We start from the raw sequence: 22,317 nt of genomic DNA, 5'->3' as shown, positions 1-22,317 counted from the left end.
TCACAAAGGCTATTATTTATTTATTTTTCGAAATATTTGTTAAAACATATGTTGGAATTGTACTTTTTTTTTTCATCTCAGATGGACGATTTAACTCTGATTGGATCATCCATGCAAGCTACGGTGCACTTTGACCACTATTGACTTCCACCTAATTGGTGAGTGATGTTCACATTGAATCAATAGTCACCATTTTTTCTGGAATTAAATAGAAAGACACTAAAAAGACAGTTTAGGGAATCATCATAGTCATTTACAGAGGAGAGGATATTCAGGTACTGATTTGAGTAGAACTCATCTGTTCAAAGTGTTTTTCTTGCTACAAGTATTGGTATCATAATGTGTAGACTGGGACTCAGAAATATGAAGATACAACAGATCAGGACAACCAAATTATACTCTTGATACCGCAAACACAAAAACTTCCACTCGAAGTATCAAAACTAATTTCAGAACGAAGACAATGTTCGACGCTCAATAGAATGAACACCAATATTATTTTATCAGAATCGTTCCTTTCAGGGGATAATAAAAATCTCTCGTTCAGAAAAATGAACACTAAATTCAGTGGCCACGCCTGACAAGAGTAAAAAGAGAAAAATAATAGCAGTGTTCTTCTAGATTCATGTAGAACCTATAAATGGGATTCTAGTTAAGAAAAGCAACCGCCGGTACTAAATATTAGATAACTAGAATAATAAAAAGTAGGTGAACCTGAAAAGTTGAATGGATGACGTAAAGATTCGGGGATATTTTACATAGATCGCGTTGACTGAGTTTTGTACGAATATGTTGAACAATCAGATCAATCGCAACATGATTATCTCCTCCATGGGGACATATTTCTTTGTTGGAAGTATAAAGGCCTCAAAAGCAAGCTTCACAAATTTTGGGTACTGCATCACAGATACTAAATAAATGAGTATTGACCTTTTGACATATAAGAACTTCAGACACATGACAATAGAATACAGAGAGCCGAGGCAACGGGAAAAACTAAAGAACATAAATGAGAAGCGTTAACTAGGCCGGCATGAACTAAGACACTTGAAAAATTAAGTACACAAGAACTTGGAATGGGATACACAAGGCTAATAGAAAGAAGAAAAAAAGGAGATTTATAATCACCTGATCAAGTACTTGTCCAATCTCTCTACCTTTTTCTACTGTATCCTGTCTTATCCGCCTTGCCAAGCGTACATCAGCATCTGCACTTCATCATGAAAATCATAAGAGTAATAACCTATCAAGAAAGATGGAGAACTCATGGCAAGAAGCTAACTTCTGGAGACGATATGAATCATGCTGCCGTACATAGTACTGAGATAGATAATGAGAAATGCATACTCACATAAATATGAGATCTAGGGTATAATGGTACAGAAAAGGGAAAGAAGCAAATGCATTATAACTCCATGTCTGTAGTTTAGAAGTCCAAATGGTTAAAATTGGCACATGATTATCAATAATTATGAAGACATGGAAAAATGGCCCAGAATTAAATGCACTCAACTTATTAAAGGAAATCCACTTATAAAGAGGTAGTGCAACATGAAGCTGGTGGAAGACATTAACCTTCTCACACAATGAGCGGTAGATACAAGAAAAAAGCACTTGAACACTTGGACATAGAGCTGTATTTCCATGACATGCTTCTTGCGATCTCTGAAACCTTTCACCCAAAGAAAAGGACAAGCGAGACAGGAGGCGATTCACATGATATCAAGTGAGGTTTACTTGCCTCTGAATTTATCCATGGAGCTGAGAAACCAAGTTCAAACAAACAGAGTTCAGTATAACATTAGAGGGACATTTCAAATTAGAGCTAGTTTAAGTCTCACCCATTTTTCTTACTGGTTAAACTACAGATGCCTGCTTGAGATGACTGGACCACCAACTGGTGTTCTAATTGCTCGTAGTTGCAGAACAAAGAGATGATATGGTACAGATTATGTCCTTGTTTCTTCTAATTGATCATATATTCTTCTTCTCTTATCATCTTTGGGGATTTAAACATGAAAGAATTCCCACGTTACTTGCAGGCCGAAACCTTGTGGAGTACATTATTAATTTCAAATATCTTTTGGGTTCTGATAATCAAGTGGCAAGAGGGTCTTTTAAACCATATTTTCAACATAACAGCTAATAATATTCAGTTTCTTCTTGTTTTTGTTTCATACTATTGTTAATGATTTAATCGGAAACATCCAAGAAACACTGATTAGTCCAACACAGAGTACAGTCTAAAGTCTGAACATTTCCATTTCCCGTACATGCTTAAGGGAACTACCAGACAGCACTTTATTTGTAGGACTGCAGGGAGTAAAAAACTGTTTGAAGTTTGAATACGAACTCTTTTGTTCAACAAGTGGTAAAAGACCCAACTTGTGTTCAACTAGCAAACCAGATACATTCACAGGATGATTGATGCTAACTACAGTACTATTTAGAAATTCAATTATCTGTAGGAAAGGACATTGAGGTTGTTTTATTGATCTACTACTCTGTAGTCGATATAACTAACATTTAAAGCGTTTGTGTTACACTTCAGGATCCCACTTTACTCCAATTTCTATTCTTTGGTCAATTCCATCAAAAAGATTTTAAGTTGTCTAAAGAGTCTTTCGAGAAAGCACAATATGACAACATCAACATGGTAAGCCGGACTAAGGCAAAAATTTAGCTACTGCGAATAGTGAACAACACTTAGAGTACCAAACAAAGTAATCAATAGAAAGAGTAAATGACACACAAATTAGCAAGAAAATTACTTAAAACTCACTTTCGCATTCAAGATATAATTGTTCAAAATATATCACATTTGTAAGTCGCATATGAGAAGATTAACATTAGAACCTTTTCTGCGTTTTCCCAATTCATTTGCCATTAACCTCAGCTGGTGCTTTGGCAACAATTGACAATGCGTGCAATCCACTGTCCAATTCCTCTTGCAAAAGATCATAAATAAGTCGATGCCGTTTCACCAAACTCTTCCCATCAAACTCCTTAGATACAACTCTAACATTAAAATGTGTCTCACCATTACTATTCCCTCTAACACCAGCATGACCAGCATGCTGATAAGAAATATCTTCAATCTCCAATTCAACAGCAGCAAGTTCTTTTTCCAATTTCTCCTTTATTCGTTCTCTTCTACTCTTCAAACCGAGACTCCCGTTCGCCTCATCTTGGCTTCCCACTTCTTCAGTCTTCGACTCCTCAACCTCAATTTCAGTGGTCTCTATCTGATTTTCACTACCCAATTCAGCACTATTTACAGAACTGCTACTCTCTTGTTTTTGAGATTCTATGTATAACTGTAAAGCCTTATTCTGCATTAATATCAACATATTCAAGAAGCCATTGTTCCTAGAAGGAGTAAGACTTTGGTTAAGACCAAGCAAGGTAACAAAATCAGGAGAAACTTTCAAAATCTGAGAAACTGGTAAACCAGAAAGACCTTGAATAAGCAAAGCAGCAAGACCTTTAGTAAGAACTGAATCAGAATCAGCTTCAAATAATACGTTCTCTTCCTCTGAATCCAAGTAAGCTCTAACCCATACTTGTGAAACACAACCTTTAACTTTATTTTCTTCTATTTTGTATCTTGCATCTAATGGTGTAAGTTTTTTTCCATAGAATAAGAGCTGTTCATACTTTTTCTTTGGTTCTTCTACTGTTTGGAAAAGTTTTATGATGTCTAGGAGGTTTTGTGGAAGTTCTTCAATGGCTTGAAGAGAAGTGGAATTATTTGAAGATGGTGATGATGAAAGTTTTGAGGGTAGTTTTTGGATTGAGATTGATGAATAAAGAGATAGATTGGTGGGGAACTCTAGTGATTGGACTCTTATGTTTTTCAAAATTGGGAATTTCGGTTGGAGAAAGAGTGGGATTTTGGGGGATAACAATCGAAAGGAAGAAGAGATTGACATGATTGGAGTTTTAGGGGAAACTGGGTTTTGGCAGAGGTAACAGAAGTGAACAGATACTTTGGAGAGAGAGGCTGGGGACTTTCGGGTGTGGATGCTTCCAACGGTTTAATGACTTTGGGTGCACAGTGCACTGGGCTATTTTGGTATTGGTAGTTTTATAACGTGTTTGGATATAATTTTGTTTCTGACTTCTGCTTCTAGAATCAGAAGTCAGAAGTCCAGATATTTTGCTTCACAAAAAGTCGACTTTTCTATTTTTAAAAGCCGTTTTGAAATTCTACACCCAAACTGACTTCTTGTTTTTTGACTTATAGAAGTCAAAGGATGTGTATCCAAAGCCGAAAGTTTGCAAGAAGGATCCAAGACTCCAAGGTGGTGTGTTGTCGAGGTACATGCTCATTTTCCTTTTTTTTTATAGGAAAAACTTAGGCCTAGAAAGGCACTAAGTGAAGTACACAGAGTTGTTGTTGGCAATGGCTGTGGAGGAACCACTCAGCCTGCCAACTTTGTTTTTACACAAAGTAGCTAAATTGAATACACACTGTATTAAGCCGTTACAGACACTAGCCTACTCCAAGCTAATTTCGGACTGGACTGTAGTTGAACCCCAATCAGTCTCCCACTGATCCAATGTACAGTTGCACCCCTTCGCCTCTGATCCCAGCAGGATACTACGCACTTGATTCCCTTAGCTGATCTCACCCACAACTAAGAGTTGCTACGACCCAAAATCGCAGGCTTTAACAATAAATAAATATGTCTCACACAGAAAAGTCTATCAAAAGATAAATCTGTCTCCCACAGAAAAACCCTAAAGTTTTTGTTTCGTCTTTTGATATATAATCAAGGGGAACAGAAACCAATTGATAATCCGGTCTTATATTCCCGAAGAACAACCTAGATTAATCAATCACCTCACAACAATCTTAATCGTATGGTAGCGAAACAAGACGTCGTGGAATCACAAACGATGAGACGTAGATGTTTGTGATTACTTTTATATCTTGCCTATCAGAGAACTCTCACGATATCAAGCCAATCAATATGATTGTACTCGTAAGATAGAAGACGCAAGATCAAATCACACAACTACGATAAAAGTAGTATCGATCTGGCTTCACAATCCAAATGAAGTCTTTAAGTCGTTAACCCGGTTTGAGAAAATAAAACCAGAGGGTTAAAGGAGAATCGACTCTAGCTTACAAACTAGTATCACACGGACGTGTGGGGATTAGTTTGTAGAGTTGCTAGATGTCCCCTTATATAGTCTTTCAAATCAGAGTTTCTCCTTGCTCACAAAGCAAACGCTATCCACCGTTAGATGAAAACCTGATTTAGATTCAAGCTAATATATCTCAAACGTCAGATCGAAATCTTAGATTGTCATACACAAATGAATTGCACGCTTCTAGGTTTGTAAACCATACCCAAACGTGTGCATTGTTGATTCAATAATAGTCAACCAAAAGGTTAGCCATTTGAGCATTTCATACCAACCACTTTATTCTTCACCATAACTAGTTCAAATGACTCACATGAACTAGTTAGAGAGTAGTTCAATTGCAAGTAAATCTCATGTACTACACAAGACACAATTGAAGCAAATATGATTCGATTCACATGAACCGGTTCATGAAATTTATAGCCACGATTTGCAAAAGCATTCTTTAGTATTTATGAGTTAAGTTCAGAAATCATCTTTAGGTATATAACCTATACAAGTTCGCAGACTAGATTCGCGGACTTGAAGTACTGGAAAAAGTTTTCAAACTCCAGCAGAAATTCTCGGGTTCGAGAGATTCGCTGGTTCGCGGACTTGGCTCACACAACATAGTTTGATAACTCAGCAGAAATTCTCGGGTTTGAGAACTTCAGCAGTTCGAGGACTGAGTTCGCGGACTTGGCTACTAGCCGATTTCCAGCATGGGACTTATGCACATATGTGTTTCCACAACATACTATGTACACTATGGTTATGTAATCTAAACTCTCATTCCAATCATTGAAACATTCTTAGAGGAAGTTATATAGTTGTTACACTATTTCTCGTCAAAGCAATTTTCAAGATGATCGAAACATACATGACTTGCGTCACTAGGTAAAGAAAAACATGGTCGAAGCGAAACGCTTACCAACACATATTTCGAGATATAGATAGGCGAGGTATACTCATCTCGAAATACCAAATGTGTATAATCTAAGTCTATATATATAGCATATGACTTTTGTTTCAAGAAGTAGGAGATAGAATAGATAGACTTTTGAGTGACAGATAAGTTCAAGTTTTCACATACCTTTTTGTCGAGAAGTTCCACCGGTTCCTTGTGTAGTTCTTCCACTTGTATGATGAATCTCCATGAAATCCTTGAGCTCAACTACACTTACTATCCTCGTCCGATACTTAGCTATAATAGACTAGAAATCAAGACTTATAGTTTTGATCACTAACATTGACAAACATGCTTGAGATAGCAACGCATGCGAGTTTGACCGAGCAGTGCTCTAACAACTGGAGCTACATCCATGTTCCAGAATGCATCCCAATTACCAGTTGGAGGATAATTTCTGTAGAGATGGTCAGTTTTTTCCTTGTACAGCTCCTTGACAGAGAAGGCTCCTGTGTCATTGAAATTCCAGCTAATTTTATCCTCTTCATTTGGGTGAGTCTTCAGGGTGATAATCATAGCTGCTTCCCCCATACTAAATAGATTTGATACTTGAGCTTCATCCCAGTTTCCATCTGGTAGAAGTAAGGAGTCTAGCTTGTTGATGTGATGAGGGTAGTGTTGAGGTTTTTGAAGTCTTGTATTAGTGTTTGGTATCCAAATATCTTCCCAGATTTGAATTCTTCTGCCATTACCAATTCTCCAGGAGCAGTAATTTTGAATGTTGCTTATTCCTTCTAGTATTCCTTTCCATATCCAAGAATCTCCATCTTTTGATATTGTATCCATGCTAAGAACATTTCTGCCTAGGAGGTATCTTGCATCCATAAGTTTGTACCATAGAGAGTCCTTATCTTGCTCAAGTCTCCAACCTATCTTGGTGATCATAGAGCTGTTAAAAAGTTCCATATTCATAAATACTAGGCCTCCCAAATCTTTTGGCTTACAAACTGCAGTCCAGGCCTTGGGGTAATACCCAGAGGGGTTTTCTATATTTTTTTCCCAGAAGAAATCTCTTTGTAAGTCGTTGATATCCTTGCAAGTTTTCTTTGGAACCTTAAAGCAGTTCATTTGGTAGATACAAGCAGAAGAAGTGACATATTTGATGATTACTTCTCTGCCTGCAGGATTTAGGGGGGTGTGTTTCCATCCAGTGAGTCTTAGCTTCAGTTTGTCAACTCCAGGCTTGAAGGAATTGATTTTGCTTCTATGAGTAAACAAAGGTGATCCCAAGTATTTATCATCTAGTTTAAGTACTTGAACTCCCATATTATTACTGATTTGAGGAATGAGCTCAGGATTAATATTTTTGTTGAAGAAAACTCCAGATTTGTGGAAGTTGATTAGTTGCCCAGAGGTACTGCCAAAGATCTGAAGGAGTTGCATAATATTGTGTGCTTCTGTTGGATTAGCTTTGCAGAATATCATACAGTCATCAGCAAATAGGAGATGAGTGATAGGAGGCTCATGTGCCTTGATTTTGATGGATTATCTATGCAATCAGCAGCATTCAATATATGTCTCTTTGCACGAAGGACTTTCTTTCGCGTTCCAAAGGGGTTTTAAGTCTTCACCCTCCATGGCATGAATGTTTTTGGAGTTAATCAGATTCAGATCAGATGGCTCTCGTCCCTACTAATTAAATAAAATCGTTACTACGTGACGAAAGAACAATTTGGCGGGTTCTCATTTAATTGTAGACGTAATCTGATATTATCTTGTCGTCAGGCTTTTAAACTAGAGCTGGCAAACAAGCCAAAACCCGCGGGTTTGCCCGGCCCGACCCGTGAAAAACCCGCACCCGGCTCGGCTGGTGTCTAAACAAGCCGGGTTAGGGTTGGAAAAATGTCGGCTTGTGAGTAAACGGGTAACCCGTCCCGGCCCGTAAATCCGCGGGTACAACCCGTAAACCCGTCCATATTACCTTATTAATAAGTTTTATGTAATCCTGACCGTCAGATCATCTAGGTTTCATCTTATCCCTACGTTTAAGGTATAAATGCACCAAAACCCTAGAAGACAATAATCATTTCCTTTCGTTTCTTCTTCCCCTTTCTTTTCTTTCTCTCCCCACACCCTACTGTCTTCTCCTGCGGCTGCGCCTCCTCACCATCTCCATTTTTCTTCGTCTGCTTTGCTTTTTTATTCTTCATCTCTGTATCTCCTACACATAGTTGGTACTTTAACTCCATGGTGATGATGATTTAAGGCAATAAATTGACAATTTTAAAACTAGGGTTTAGTAATATACTAATATTGGTTTTGCATGATTGATTGTGCGGATTAATTTGAGGAACTTGAACTTCTGTTTTATCAATTGTTAAATCAATTTCTGAATCATCCAAATATTGAAGCATCCAAATATTGTTCAATTCAAGCAGGTACGGTGTTGATTCTCTGCACTTCAGGTTAATTCATTTACATTTGAAATTTCCCCAAGTTTTTGGAAATTAATAAGAATGCGAAGAATGTTGTCGAAGATTGAAATGATTGTCAGGAATCTGAAACTGTTATTAATGTGCAGGTTCTGCTAACACAAACACATTTAACTATTGTCATGGAGTATGCAGCTGGTGGTGAACTTTTCGAGAGAATCTGCAGTGCAGGCCGAATCAGCGAAGACGAGGTATAATCAAACAAACTCTAGTTGATTTCTTAGTCTTTTCAAGAATCATTTGCTCGTTCCCCGTTTCTCTTTTCTCCGAATTCAACTATAACGTGTCCAATTTCAACAGGCAAGATTTTTCTTCCAACAATTAATATCGGGAGTCAGTTACTGCCATTCCATGGTATCTTCTTTTTCATTATTTCAGATCATAATCTGTTTCACATTCTTTCAGCCAACATGACGGATCCGGCTCTAATCTTTTGTGCTACAGGAAAGTCACAGGGACCTGAAGAAAATACACTCCTGGATGGAAATCCCACACCACGCCTTAAAATACTCCTGGTCAATTTTTATTTTCTTATTTAGTCAAGACATGTTGATACAACGGGTTCTGGTGGTTATACTTGAAGAGATAGAAGCCTGGAAGAACAATAAGAAGAACTTGATGATGATGATTGTCATGAGTCGTGACTAATATGGGCTGTTCTGTGCAAGGTTAACTTAATTTTTGTATCTTGTATTATTTTACGATTTTTATCCTTGTAATTTGATTTTTATCCTTGTAATTTGACATAAATTGACGTAATTTAGTTTTAATTTTAATTTTAATCAAACAAGCCGGATAACCCGCACACCCGCAAGCTTTATCCGTTACGGGTGCGGGTTGAAGAAATGACCACCCGTGAAGAATATCAACCCGCAGGTTTTAGCCCGTGTTAACCCGAACCCTGTAACCCGTAACAAGCCAGCCCCGGCCCGCCCGTTTGGCAGCTCTATTTTAAACTCTCGAGTCTCATCTATGCCCACTTGCAAAATCTCAAAACTCTCGATCTACAGAACAAAATAAAACTTCAACTCAAATTTCTGAGGTAACAATCACTGTTTTATTGCTTCTTTTCAACAACTTCAATGGAGAAATCTGGTTACGGAAACGATGGAATTTACAGATCTTTAAGACCACCTGTAAATCTACCTAACGATCCAAACACTTCATTAGTCTCATTCCTATTCAGAAACTCAGACTCTTATGCTGGTAAAATCGCTATCGTTGATGTTGATTCTGATGAATCTTTGAGCTTTAAGGAGTTCAAATCCATGGTTATCAGGGTTTCTAATGGTTTTGTCGAGTTGGGAATAAAAAAAGGTGACGTGGTTTTAATTCTCGCCCCAAATTCTGCTCAATTCATTTTGTGTTTCTTAGGAATTGTTGCTATTGGTGCTATAGCTACTACCGTTAATCCCTTATATACAACAACTGAAATTTCAAAGCAAATTAAAGATTCCAACCCAAAATTGATTCTTACTGTTGATCAGTTGTATGAAAAAGTTAAAGGATTTGGTTTACCATTTGTGATTTTGGGTTCTTCAAGTTCTTTATCTGGTTCAGAATTTACACTATTTTCCAAGTTAGTTGAATTGTCTGGGCCGGTTTCGTCGAGTTTTAGATTTGCTCCTGTTAAGCAAACTGATACTGCTGCGTTATTGTACTCATCTGGTACTACTGGTACAAGTAAAGGTGTGGTATTAACACATAGAAATTTCATTGCTGCATCTCAGTTTTGTTGCTCGGATCAGGATTGTAATGGAGAAAAGCATAATGTGTTTCTTTGTTTCCTTCCAATGTTCCATATATTTGGGCTCTCAATTATATCGTATTCTCAACTACAAAGAGGGAATACGTTGATTTCAATGGGGAAATTTGATTTACAGATGGTGTTAAGATCAGTAGAGAAATATAGAGTTACTCATTTATTTGTTGTTCCTCCTATTATGCTTGCTTTGGCTAAGCAAAGTTTCATGAAGAATTATGATTTGTCATCTCTAAAGGTTCTTGGTTCTGGTGCGGCACCACTTGGGAAGGATATAATGGAAGAATGTTCAAGGAATTTACCACATGCAGCAATTCTTCAGGTAACCGTTGTTGATGAGATTAAATTTCTTTTTATTAACTTCGTGGAAGGTATATTGTTTCATGGCTTTTTAATGGGAAGTACTATTTTATACCCCATTTGATGGTGTACATGCAGCACTTTGTCTCATTAGTACCGTGTTTAGTATCCATCCCCTTTGTTCCTAGAACAGGTGCAAAGGGTACAAAAAGCATATCTAAAGATTGAATCTTGAATCGTGCTAAATAGTTGATGTTTTAACTGTGAGATACTTGTTATCATGTTCTTCTCGATGTTTTTGTCGATATATTTATTTTGTGACATTTTTTCAGCCTTTTGAATTGCCTTACAACAAAAAATCTTCGTCATCGAAGATGAGCTTATCATATCTGTTTGTGTCTGTTTTTTGAAGGGTTACGGTATGACAGAGACTTGTGGAATTGTTTCAATAGAAAATCCGTATGAGGGAGTTCGAAACTCTGGTTCAACAGGGCCCCTTTCCCCAGGAATTGAATCTAAAATCGTTAATGTAGATACAATGAAGCCTCTCCCCCCTACTCAGCTTGGTGAAATTTGGGTTCGTGGTCAAAATATGATGCAAGGTAAAGCATAAATGTCCATGTTGCAGCATATGTTTCCTTTCTGTATGCGGTGATTGTTTGTTTCTAATTATATATTCTGTTGAACCTTCACAGTTTCAAATGTTGAGGTCCATTGGCTTATTGTGTATCTGTGTCTAGAATTGGTTTTTGTTTATTGTTGTACACGTCATAGGATAGGGAACTCTACTCAATTTTAGCTGAAATTTTTTGTTTTAGCCAATTTGATAACGAAAAGTACCTGAAAATGGCTCTTAAGATTTATAGTGCAAGGCATGTGTATAAGCAATGTATCTTGTTTAAGTGAGCTTCCATGGGAGTCACGGCAGATAGAGTTTTCGAAAGTGGTACCTAAAAATGCTTGCTTTTGCCTGTTTAGAAGCAATGTATCTTTCTTGTCAAAGGGTGTCTTTTACTGCCGTAGGATGCAGGGAACATGCTGCTTATCAATTTGTTTTAGGGGTATTTTGTAGACTAGCCAATTTTGAACCCTTATGTCAACTTAATTAATAATTATTACTTAGTACCATAAATTGATAATTGTCACTGGCTTTTAACATGTACAGGCTATCTTAACAATCCACAAGAAACCAAGTTGACTATAGATGATCAAGGTTGGGTCCACACTGGAGATCTTGGGTATTTTGATGACCAAGGACAACTTTTTGTTGTCGACCGAATAAAAGAACTTATCAAGTATAAAGGATTTCAGGTAACCTCTTAGTCAGTTAATAGTTAGTAACTTTTTGTGGAGAAGAACTTATTGGTTCACTGTCTGAAGAATATTTTGTTTTAATCTCCAGAGGAAAGATTACTTTTCATTTGTTAATTATCTTGCTGTGAATGTTTGGGCGTGTCTTGAGTATTATTTGAGGGAATAGAACATGCGACAATATGTTGATGTATAGGAATGCTACCCTGTATAAGAATGTTAGGCTGTATACAATATGTTTTAGGAGACTTAACAATTGGTAACTTCTCTCTGATTCCTCTATACTGACGACATAATTTGCATCATGTTGAAGCTTATTCTTTAATATTCTTTTTATTTTGTAGATTGCACCAGCCGAGCTTGAAGGGTTGCTAGTTTCTCACCCTGAAATATTAGATGCAGTTGTCATCCCGTAAGTTTGAGAAGTAGATAATCCGTAAATATCTAATTCTTTCTTCCTAGCAAGTCGCATTTGTTGAAAGATGATTACCCAATTGGAATCTCTATTTAAGCTTGTTTATTATCAATTCTAGATTTCCTGATGCTGAAGCCGGTGAGGTCCCAATTGCATATGTTGTACGTGCGTCCAACAGCTCACTAGATGAAGTTGATGTTCAGAAATTTATTGAACCTCAGGTGGGTTCGGCGAACTTTGTTTATCCTATTTTTATGAACCTAGAAAATGTTAATCTGATACATGTTACTTCTTCCTTTTCTTGAGAGCCATCCAGTACTTCGCATGGATTAAGTATATCATGTATAGTTGTTTTTGACAAATAAGTGCTTCATTTGTTGTATGTTACAGGTAGCACCGTTCAAAAGATTACGTAGGGTAACATTTGTAAACAGTGTTCCGAAATCAGTTTCAGGAAAGATCCTCAGAAGAGAGCTAATTGCTAAGGTTCGATCCAAGATATGATGCTAACGAAGATTATACAACTCTGCATTTCAGTGCTCCTTGCTTATGTATTCTGCTTAGCATTAAAGGCAATTGGACTGTTCTACACATTTTTTTTCTCCCTTTTGCAAATAATTGGTTCTCTCATTAGGGTCATGCAGTGTGGCTAGCTAAGCCCACGAGAAATGAGTTTGCAATCCTCATTCTTAAACTTCCCGCAAAAATGTAATAATGACGCTTCCCACAATTATGTCTCCCTTTCATGGAAGTGTCATTGTGCCAGTACTGTAAAATTAACTAATATCCGTTGTAAAATACATCTGCAAAACCGCATGCTTTTTCTGATATGATCGGGAAATCAGAATAACTAACCTTGATGGCCAATTTTAGACAACCGAAAGAACTGTTGGTGGTTGCCTGTGTGTTTGTAAACTCATACACGGCCTTTCTTTCTTACTGTGTTCGGATGTTCGATTGCTGCACAGATACGCTCTCCCGTACACACATTCGCTCTTTTCAACTGCTTCTCTTCAGAGTTACACACATACGCTCTGCAGGATTAAGAATTATGTTTAGTATCTGGTTTCTTTTCTTTCTTGTTTGGTTAGGGTCTCCTGACCCGTCATGTTCCCAATTTTTTTCTTAATGCATTGGCTGTGGACTGCAGTCGTTGCTTTGTCGAGCTAACCACAAATCCACACAGCCAAATCTAGGTAGACCAACCAATTATTAGCGCGAAACTACACTGGAACTTGGAATCCTACAACGGCATGTCAATCATGAAACAAAGACATGGTGTTCGATTCATATATCGTAATTTGACTTTTTTGTTTGATGCAAAAGAGAATTAAAATTAGAAAAAAGACTTAATAATGGTTCTAACATCATGAACAATTGTAATAACCCCACCACCAGCGCGTAATTTGACTTGAACATAATAACAGTAACATGTCACTGTACCGCCGCGTTTACTGCTCATTTTTAGTCTATAATAAACCCCAGCCGGCTAACCAATCGTCATTGTGATGATGTCAACCATATGAAATTTACATTACTGGTTGGTGCTTCTGTCGAATTGGGATTTAAATAATGCAATATTTTTCCTTATATCAACTTGTTTGAATTTAGTTGGTCGGCCAGATATTGCCGTAATCAGGTAGCTCTCGCTATTCGCAGCAAACATTTTGGCGCGTCTTTTCCAATTAATTAGACCCGAAATACATAGGTATAAACTATCTTGGTTTCAACTCTTTGAAGCGTATAAGTTACAAACTTCCGTCTACAAGAACTCATAATTAACTTTCTTGATCAACAAAGCTAAACAAAAACTTAACTCAGATTTGTATTTTAACAATCACCAGCTTTTAATTTTCTGCATTTTTTGATGGAGAAATCTGGTTATGGAAACGACGGAATTTACAGGTCTTTAAGACCACCTGTGACTATACCTGAAGATCCAAATACTGGTATAGTCTCATTTCTATTCAGAAATACAGACTCTTATCCTGATAGAGTTGCTGTTGTTGATGTTGATGTTGATCAGACATTAACCTTTAGGGAGTTAAGATCTGTGGTCACTCTCGCGTCTGATGTACTGTTTGAGTTGGGTGTTAGAAAAGGTGATGTTGTCCTAATTCTTGCACCAAATTCTATTGAATTCATCCAGGTGTTTTTCGGAATTGTTGGTATTGGTGCTATAGCAACTACTTGCAATCCTTCATACACAACAACTGAAATCGCAAAACAAATTACGGATTCAAAACCTGTACTAATTGTCACTACGGAGAACTTATATCCAAAAGTTGAGAGTTCTAATATACCATGCCTATGGATAGGACCTCTTTCAAGTGGATTAGCTACTTTGGCTTCACCAAATCATATTAGTTTCATATACAATCGTATATTATCTGAATCAGGTACTTCGGCTTCGGCTTATTTAGGTGATCGCTACCCTCGTATTGATCAGGCTGATACTGCTGCATTACTTTACTCATCTGGTACTACTGGCACAAGTAAGGGTGTGGTATTAACACACAGAAATTTCATTGCTGCATCTCAAATGGTTTCATCAGATCAGGATTGTAACGGGGAAATGAATAATGTATTTATCTGTTTCCTTCCAATGTTTCATATATTTGGGCTTGCGACCATTTCGTTTTCACAGCTTTCAGAGAGGAAATACCGTGATTTCGATGGGGAAGTTTGATTTAGAAACTGTTTTGAGATCAGTGGAGAAATACCGGGTTACCCATTTGTTTGTTGTTCCTCCAATTATGCTTGCTTTGGCTAAGCAGATCAGCATTTTAAAGAAATATGATTTGACGTCTATAAAGGTTCTTGCATCTGGTGCGGCACCACTTGGGAAGGATATAATGGAACAGTGTGCAAGGAATTTACCACAAGCCTCAGTTATTCAGGTAACTTCTGTTGTTGAGATTTAGATTAAGATAAATTCTTGATTAGCTTCATTCCCATTTGATTAGCCCCTGTATAGTCTTTATGTTTGTGGTTTTTCATTTTCTCAATCTCTTTTGTTGTTTTTGCTCAAATGACAGTTCTTCAGTTTTTTGAATTGAATGCAACCGAAAATCTTTGTCACTCAAGATGCGCTCTTTATATGTGCTTGTGTTTTTGTTTATATTTTTGTAAGGGTTATGGGATGACAGAGAGCTGCGGAATCATTTCCATAGAGAATCCATATGATGGAGTTCGATACTCTGGTTCAACAGGACCCCTTGTTCCAGGAGTTGAATCCAAAATTGTTAGTATAGACACAATGAAGCCCCTCCCCCCTACTCAGATTGGTGAAATTTGGCTTCGAGGCCAAAATATGACGCAAGGTATGTAAAGGCACTGGTGTTTTATACTATGTTTTTGCAGATCTTTCCACGTCGTATATGAATTCATTATCTAATGAGTGTATTTAAACCTGCACGGTATTACATTTTTTTTCCTGATCAGAATTACACATATTAACTTGCAAGATTCATTGGTTTATTTTCGCTTCTGTGTCTAGAGCTGGGTGTTGTTGTTGTTGTTTTAAGTCTTATTTTAGTTGATCGGGAATCCCAGGAATTTCATTCAACTTTAACTGCTGAATTGCTGCTCTGTTAAAATGCTTCCAAGGAATTACACCCCAAGGCCTATATAATTAAAGCCATACCTTGTCTAAGTGACCCATAAAATTCAGCAGATAGTCTTGTAAATGAGAAATAACTAATTGACTGTCAATTTATGGTGGGGGTATTTTGTACTCTTTGACATATTTGGATTAGTATATTATCCGCAACTGTTAAGAATAAATGATAATGATATCCATGAAGCCACAGCCCCATTGGTTATGAATGCTGGTGTTTTCCTTCCTTTGTTTGAGATCTTATAATTACCATTACTAGCTTATGCCGACCTTGTTAGTAATTACTAGTATAAGTTGATAGTCGTTACTGACTTTTAACATGTACAGGTTATCTCAACAATCCAGAGGAAACCAAGTCGACTATCGATAACCAAGGCTGGGTCCACACAGGAGATCTTGGGTATTTTGATGAACAAGGACAACTCTTTGTTGTTGACCGGATAAAAGAACTCATCAAGTACAATGCATTTCAGGTAACCTTATTGCGTAGTTGTTTCCTTATTTGTTTTCATAATCATTATCGGATGAGAGAAACTTCCGAGTTTCCTTGGGCAGTATATGGTTAGGAGCGTAAAGCGTGTCTAACTTCTCTCTGGTTCATTGGTCACGACTACTCAATTACATTCACTATTTCTTTATGGATGTTTATTTGATTATACTCTTGTTATTTCGATAGATTGCACCAGCCGAGCTTGAAGGATTGCTTCTTTCTCACCCTGAAATATTAGATGCAGTTGTCATCCCGTAAGTTTGAGTAGCCAAAATGTCTATTTCTATCTTAACTATTATGCCTTTATGCTTTGCAACATTCTACTTGAGCTTGTACAATATTATGCCTTTTAGATATCCTGATGCTGAAACCGGTGAGGTCCCAATTGCATATGTTGTGCGTGCTCCCAACAGCTCTTTGAATGAAGTGGATATTCAAAAATTCATTGAACCGCAGGTGCATTGAACTTTCTTTTACGCCCTAATCTATGAAGTCAAGCTATTGTTCCCTTTTCTCAAAAGTTTGTAGCTTGCGGTGCTTAGATGGAATGAAATTTTTTGGTGCGGTCATTTTTGACAAATGCGAGCTTCTTTTGTGGTATATATGGTACAGGTAGCACCATTCAAGAGATTACGGCGGGTAACATTTATAGATGTGGTTCCAAAATCAGTTTCAGGAAAGATCCTAAGGAGAGAGCTTATCGAGAAGGCTCGCGCTGAGTATATTCGAGCCAGGTTGTGATGCTACCTAAGATTATAAACCACATCATTTGCTTTTATTCCTTGCTTGGGTAATTTTGTTCAGCATTTACTTTACTTTCTGTTTAAAATAATTTCTTATTTCATCAAGGTCATGCATTGTCCAACACACTCCAATTAAGTTTGGAATCCCATATTCCAAAAAATCTGAAAGTAATGAAGTAATTGAAACAGTTGGAAGCTGGATGAGTCAGATCCTTTAACTAGCATGTCTTGGTAATTTCTACACGAACCTTATGGCTAAGCTAGTGCAATGCGTAGAGCCTATTTAACAACTAGAAGTGAAATCCTAGAAGCAGAAGTCATTCTCAGAAGTAAAATTTTATTACTTTGAAAAGTCACTCTAGTACTCCAAGTTAACTTTAACTTTTAGCTTTTCGACGTAATTAAGTTTGAGGTATCCAAACATTCTACTGAGAGCATGTGTGTAATCAGAATCAGAAGTGCTTCTGCTCTCTAGCAGAAGAAGTCAGTCTCAAATGTCACAAGCAGATTTTGCCTCACAGAAAAGATAATTTTTGAGGGTTAGGTTTTGATATTCTCTGCAATGTAATTTTTGGATAAAATAGCTGGGAAGTGGCCTCTGATGGGTGGGAACAACCACTTGACCCAACTTGAAAAAACTCGACCTTGCTTGGATATAGTTTATGAACATGATCGACACTTGACATAACAACTGGTCTAGCAGGAATGGTATACTTTTTCAGACTTAATTCAAAAAATCAGATGCGTGATCAAAGGGCAGTTTCAAATGTCTAGCCTTTTCAAGACAAACACTAAGAACTATTGCTGTTTTGTACTCCTTGTTTTATTAGTCCGTGAGTGTATACACTACACATTTTCTTTCAAGCATCTACTCATGACTTTGGATACAAGACTTCTAGCTAGCTAGCTGCCTAGCTTTATATGTTTTTAGATGACCCACTGTCTTGGAAATGCAATATGTGAGTGCGCTTCTTCTTGAGCATAACCATGGGCAAAGACACCACTGAATTTTTGTTTTGGGGAGACTATAAGAAGAAATTTTGGCATTTAGGGATGATGGGCTTGTTATAGAAAACGGACTCTGACGCTATACTGTCACCAAAAATTATTTACTGAAACTTGCACCTAATTAAGGTTAAAGTTAAACACGTAATAATCAAATTAAAGAGAAAAGAGGTAAAACCCTATGAATTATGAAAGAAAGAAAAAGAGAAAGAACACAAAATGTTTGTTTGATTCGTTGGGTAATGCAAAAGAAAAACAGGGTCATATGTTGTCAAAAGGTGTAATAAAAGCAACGAAAACAAACAAGACAAAGAATATGTGTTCGTGTGTGACAACAACAACGTAGGGAGTGATGACAGACAGACACTCTATGACCTGGCCCACTTTACACATTGGCCCACGTTCAGGCCCATACAAAAAGAAGAGGAGTTTGTTTTCATGAAGAAGAAGAAGCGTGATCAAGTACTACTTCCTCATATACAAAAAAGATAGGAGTGGGGGGACCTCACATAAATGATGACATCGCAGCACATGAAGAGCCTCCGCTCAATGGCTTGCATTTTCTCGCAAGTTTTTTCTTTGGATAGTTAGAGAGAGATCTAGGAGGAGGATCTTGCTGGCCAGTGGTATTATGATCTCAATAAAAAAAACTTGACAAAGAATAGATTAAATATACTCAAAATGGTGATGTTTTGTGCATTATAGTTAAATGAAATCCAAGCAATAAAATGGATATACTCTGTTTTTGAGTGGTCACATTCACACATGTATGGATGCGGACACTAAAAAGTAAGTAAGACATGCACAACCAACAAAGACACATGGGAAAAGTTAAACAACTCCCACTAACGAGAGGAAACCCCCCATAATCATCATTAGGAAATTTTTATTAGGACAAAATCAGCCGCTGCTAATTTAAGGTCAACTAAACTTCACTGCATCCCTACACCATAAGTATAGCACTATAGCTTTTGCCTCACAGGGGCATAGACGCATGGCTACGCTCTCCTTAGTTCCTCCACTTAGGGGGTCAATTAAACAGCCCTAATAATAGTAGCTCTGATAATAATTACATAAGCACTGAAGCAATAGGGGAGCTGATTATTTGATTATATAATTTAGGTTATTTTCATGATTTCAATCTTTAAGAAATGAACCTAGCTATATTTGGACCAAGCTACTGGAGCCAACAAGAGAGTTTGGAAAATTTTGACATCAGAAAATTAGTATACCTACATAAGGACATGGTTTACTAAATTACTATCTCTACAACAATCGGTCTATGATAATTTTCCTTTTACCACTGATAAAAGGAAAGTAGATTCTTTTTTTTTACAAAAATTAAGGAAAATACTTAATCATAACTATAATAAGCTTGTACCTACTAGCTTTGGGAATGCTTCAAAACATGTGCTATGCACAATGTGTTAATGTTGTAAAGTATTTCTAACATGAAGAAGAAGAAGCAAGAGTGCGAACCACCGAGAATAATTTTAATCAGTGGATGATTAAAATAAGTTCAAAATAGGGTGTGTGTTTTTAGCTGAAGATGTTGGAGAGGTTAGTTTTATCTTTAGCCTTAGGTGTAGCTATTTCTAGGCTTGTTACCATTAAGGATACCAAAAGCAACATCTTGTTCTTACAAGTCGATCGAATTGATTTCGTTTATTAAGAAAAGAAAGAAAAAAAATATTACAATCCGATTGACTGGATTACCCGTTAGCATAACATCTCAGCCAATTGTTCGAAGATCAGCAGCCACGTTGTAGTCTAGGAGATTTCCCCAAGTTGGATTACACGTGCCTCTCCAGCATTGGTTTAATCAGATGGGTGATTGTTGTAGTTACTAGTTTGTCACCGGTGCGATCTGATTTTTGCTTACAGGATTATTGGATGCTTATTATAGTAACTATATTTCTTGGACTTATAATTGTGGGCTTAAGTTTGATATTTTGTTCTCAGATGATTTATGTTTTCTCTCTATTTTTTTTCATTTTTTTCAAAATTGATTTTCAATCTTTTTCCAAATAGTGAATTACTAAGCAACCTATGCGTCTTGGAGTTTTGGTGGTGTGCTTGTGTATCGGCAGAGGTTGTGTTGTAAGCTTACTTAAGAATAAGAATTGTATTCGCAAAGCAATGTTCAAACTTCAAAATAATACTGGCAAGTTTTCAAAATAATACTTGAGGTTAGAAACTTCAAACTTGCTAACACTTGTCTTTCAATATTATTACATGTTGAGATTAGAAATTTTAGCTTCTTATGTTTTCGTATAAATGAAAAGAATCAACTCACAATCAGCCTCAAATATCTAAAAGGGAACCATTTATCCGTTTGGCCAAAATTAATTTAACACTTATTTGAGCTTCTCCAGTAGCGTGTCTTAAAACCCCCACATGGAGGTCTTAGTTAGACCGTTATATATGGGTTTTATATATGTGTTAAAACTTTCTTATGATAAATCATCTCCAATATAGTGTGGGGTCTTCTTAGAGTGCACTTCTATGGTTTTCTTTCTCACTGCTTTTTGGTTTTCTTCCTCTCTACTCTAAAGTATTTCTACTATTTTTCTGAATGACACAAAGGAATAAAATTACAAAACATAACTTGGACAATAAATGATAAGTTCCCTTCATGCTGCATGGTATTAAATCAACATATCCAAGATCAACGTTCATCCCAAGAAAGTTGCAGCACATACAACGGTAAAAAAAAATTAAAAAGTTAGTATTTGACTATCTGTTAACTTTTACGCTGGAAGACTTGTCTCGGTCAGGATGGATTCAAAAGTAAACTGATCATAAATATAGTTGTGTTGTTATTATTTGTCGGTTCAAGTCTTCAGCATGTTCACTTTCGTCCCGACGTTGCCATTATGTAATTCTGCAATAACACACAGAGCAAAATATTCATTCTCTTGTAGTCCCGTTTGAATTGTACATATGGGAATGACATGATTGAAGTTATCCAAACATGTGGTTACGACAATCAATCAACCTTCTTAGATTTAAAATATATAAAAAATATATAGCAAAAACCATTAGTTATGAGTTAAACAATATCTGTGCAATATGGCAAAAAAGAAATTGCCTTACATTTTACAACATATTTACGTAAAGACAATACATTTGGATTTTCACTGGGATACAGGTTTCAAGAAAGCTAGTTATTGCGTAAGGGAAGTTTCAAGGAGTGTAATACATGAGTATTAAGGAAAATGTTAGTCAATATCTGTATGAATGGTTTGCACAAAAGACTTTATGAGTTGGGTAGTGATCTTAACTGCGGAGAGTTATTATCCTTATCGACAAAGAGTACATGATTAATCAAGATGGGCATGAGAGTTATTATCCTTTGCTCTCGTAAAATGGTTTTGATAACCGCGGAGCTGCATAGCAGCCACCTGATTGGAAAAAAAAATGAAAAAAGAAGTTACTATCCGCAATGACTTTACAAATATGCATGGTGGTGATCCCAGCATGGGGATAAAGCGGAAGGACGAACTGAATAGGAAAAATTCGAGATACTTACAGTCATAAGTTCTCACTGATCTAGAAATAAATATTTCATGATATATGATCTATCACGACAACATCGATCTCTAGAAAAGTCCCCATCTTTGCAATTAGATAAAAAATGGTTAATTTTAATTAAAAGGTTGTACGTGATTTCATATATAATGTGATTAAATCCAAATAACCCGAGATATTGGATCAAAAACTTTTTTTCATTTTTAAAAGCGATATTGGATCGACTGCAAGGAGAAATTAATTAACTCAACATGCTAAAACTGCATAAGCATGGGGAAGAGAAATATGACCTTAAAAGTTATATTGGCATATTTCTTTCGGCAACGTAAGATGAATTCGAATAATGAATGTGATTACAAACATAATTAGAACAACAACAAAAAAATACAAAAAAAACATACCTGAGTTGGGAACCACTTAAGCCTCTAATAAGAAAGAGGGGAAAATAAACACAATTGATATATTAAATCTTGATTTTTTTTCCCCGCATAGAACAGTGGCGAAAATCATGCGATTTATACAATAACTATAAACTCGATAATAAAGAGAGAGTTGAGCAAATGGACTTTTCGCATCCTATCCATTTTTGTGGCTATCTTTTTGCTCATT

At 36.7% G+C, this 22,317-nt stretch overlaps 2 protein-coding genes and 1 pseudogene across 5 annotated transcripts; 2 read left to right on the top strand and 1 right to left on the bottom strand.

The window, feature by feature from the left end:
- Window positions 1–344: 344 nt before the first annotated feature.
- On the bottom strand, window positions 345–4,041 carry LOC113298661 (sufE-like protein 1, chloroplastic/mitochondrial). 4 transcript variants are annotated; one of them, XR_003334335.1, is made up of 5 exons: window positions 2,857–4,041; window positions 1,514–1,761; window positions 1,352–1,419; window positions 1,129–1,208; window positions 345–896 (listed from the first exon to the last, which is right to left on the bottom strand). XR_003334335.1 is itself a non-coding variant. In XM_026547456.1 (2 exons), exon 1 carries the CDS (start codon window positions 3,930–3,932, stop codon window positions 2,877–2,879), a length of 1,056 nt encoding a protein of 351 aa, XP_026403241.1. In that variant the 5' UTR covers window positions 3,933–4,041; the 3' UTR covers window positions 1,443–1,761; window positions 2,857–2,876. The 4 variants fall into 4 exon arrangements, 1 of the variants encoding a protein (XP_026403241.1); XR_003334336.1 differs by having other exon boundaries at window positions 1,576–1,761; XR_003334334.1 differs by lacking the exon at window positions 1,352–1,419 and having other exon boundaries at window positions 347–896; window positions 1,576–1,761.
- Window positions 4,042–9,506: 5,465 nt separating this feature from the next.
- On the top strand, window positions 9,507–13,184 carry LOC113298660 (4-coumarate--CoA ligase-like 7). The gene is made up of 6 exons (XM_026547455.1): window positions 9,507–10,616; window positions 11,007–11,196; window positions 11,760–11,905; window positions 12,250–12,317; window positions 12,439–12,541; window positions 12,711–13,184. The coding sequence occupies exons 1-6, from the start codon at window positions 9,615–9,617 to the stop codon at window positions 12,822–12,824; spliced, it is 1,623 nt and encodes a 540-aa protein (XP_026403240.1). The 5' UTR covers window positions 9,507–9,614; the 3' UTR covers window positions 12,825–13,184.
- Window positions 13,185–14,096: 912 nt separating this feature from the next.
- LOC113293045 lies at window positions 14,097–17,297 on the top strand (annotated as a pseudogene).
- Window positions 17,298–22,317: the final 5,020 nt, after the last annotated feature.

This window comes from Papaver somniferum, chromosome 7 (genome assembly GCF_003573695.1).
Source record: "Papaver somniferum cultivar HN1 chromosome 7, ASM357369v1, whole genome shotgun sequence".
NCBI lineage: Eukaryota > Viridiplantae > Streptophyta > Magnoliopsida > Ranunculales > Papaveraceae > Papaver > Papaver somniferum.
The sequence above is the reverse complement of the archived record's forward strand: the minus strand, read 5'-3'. Positions and strand labels throughout refer to the sequence as shown.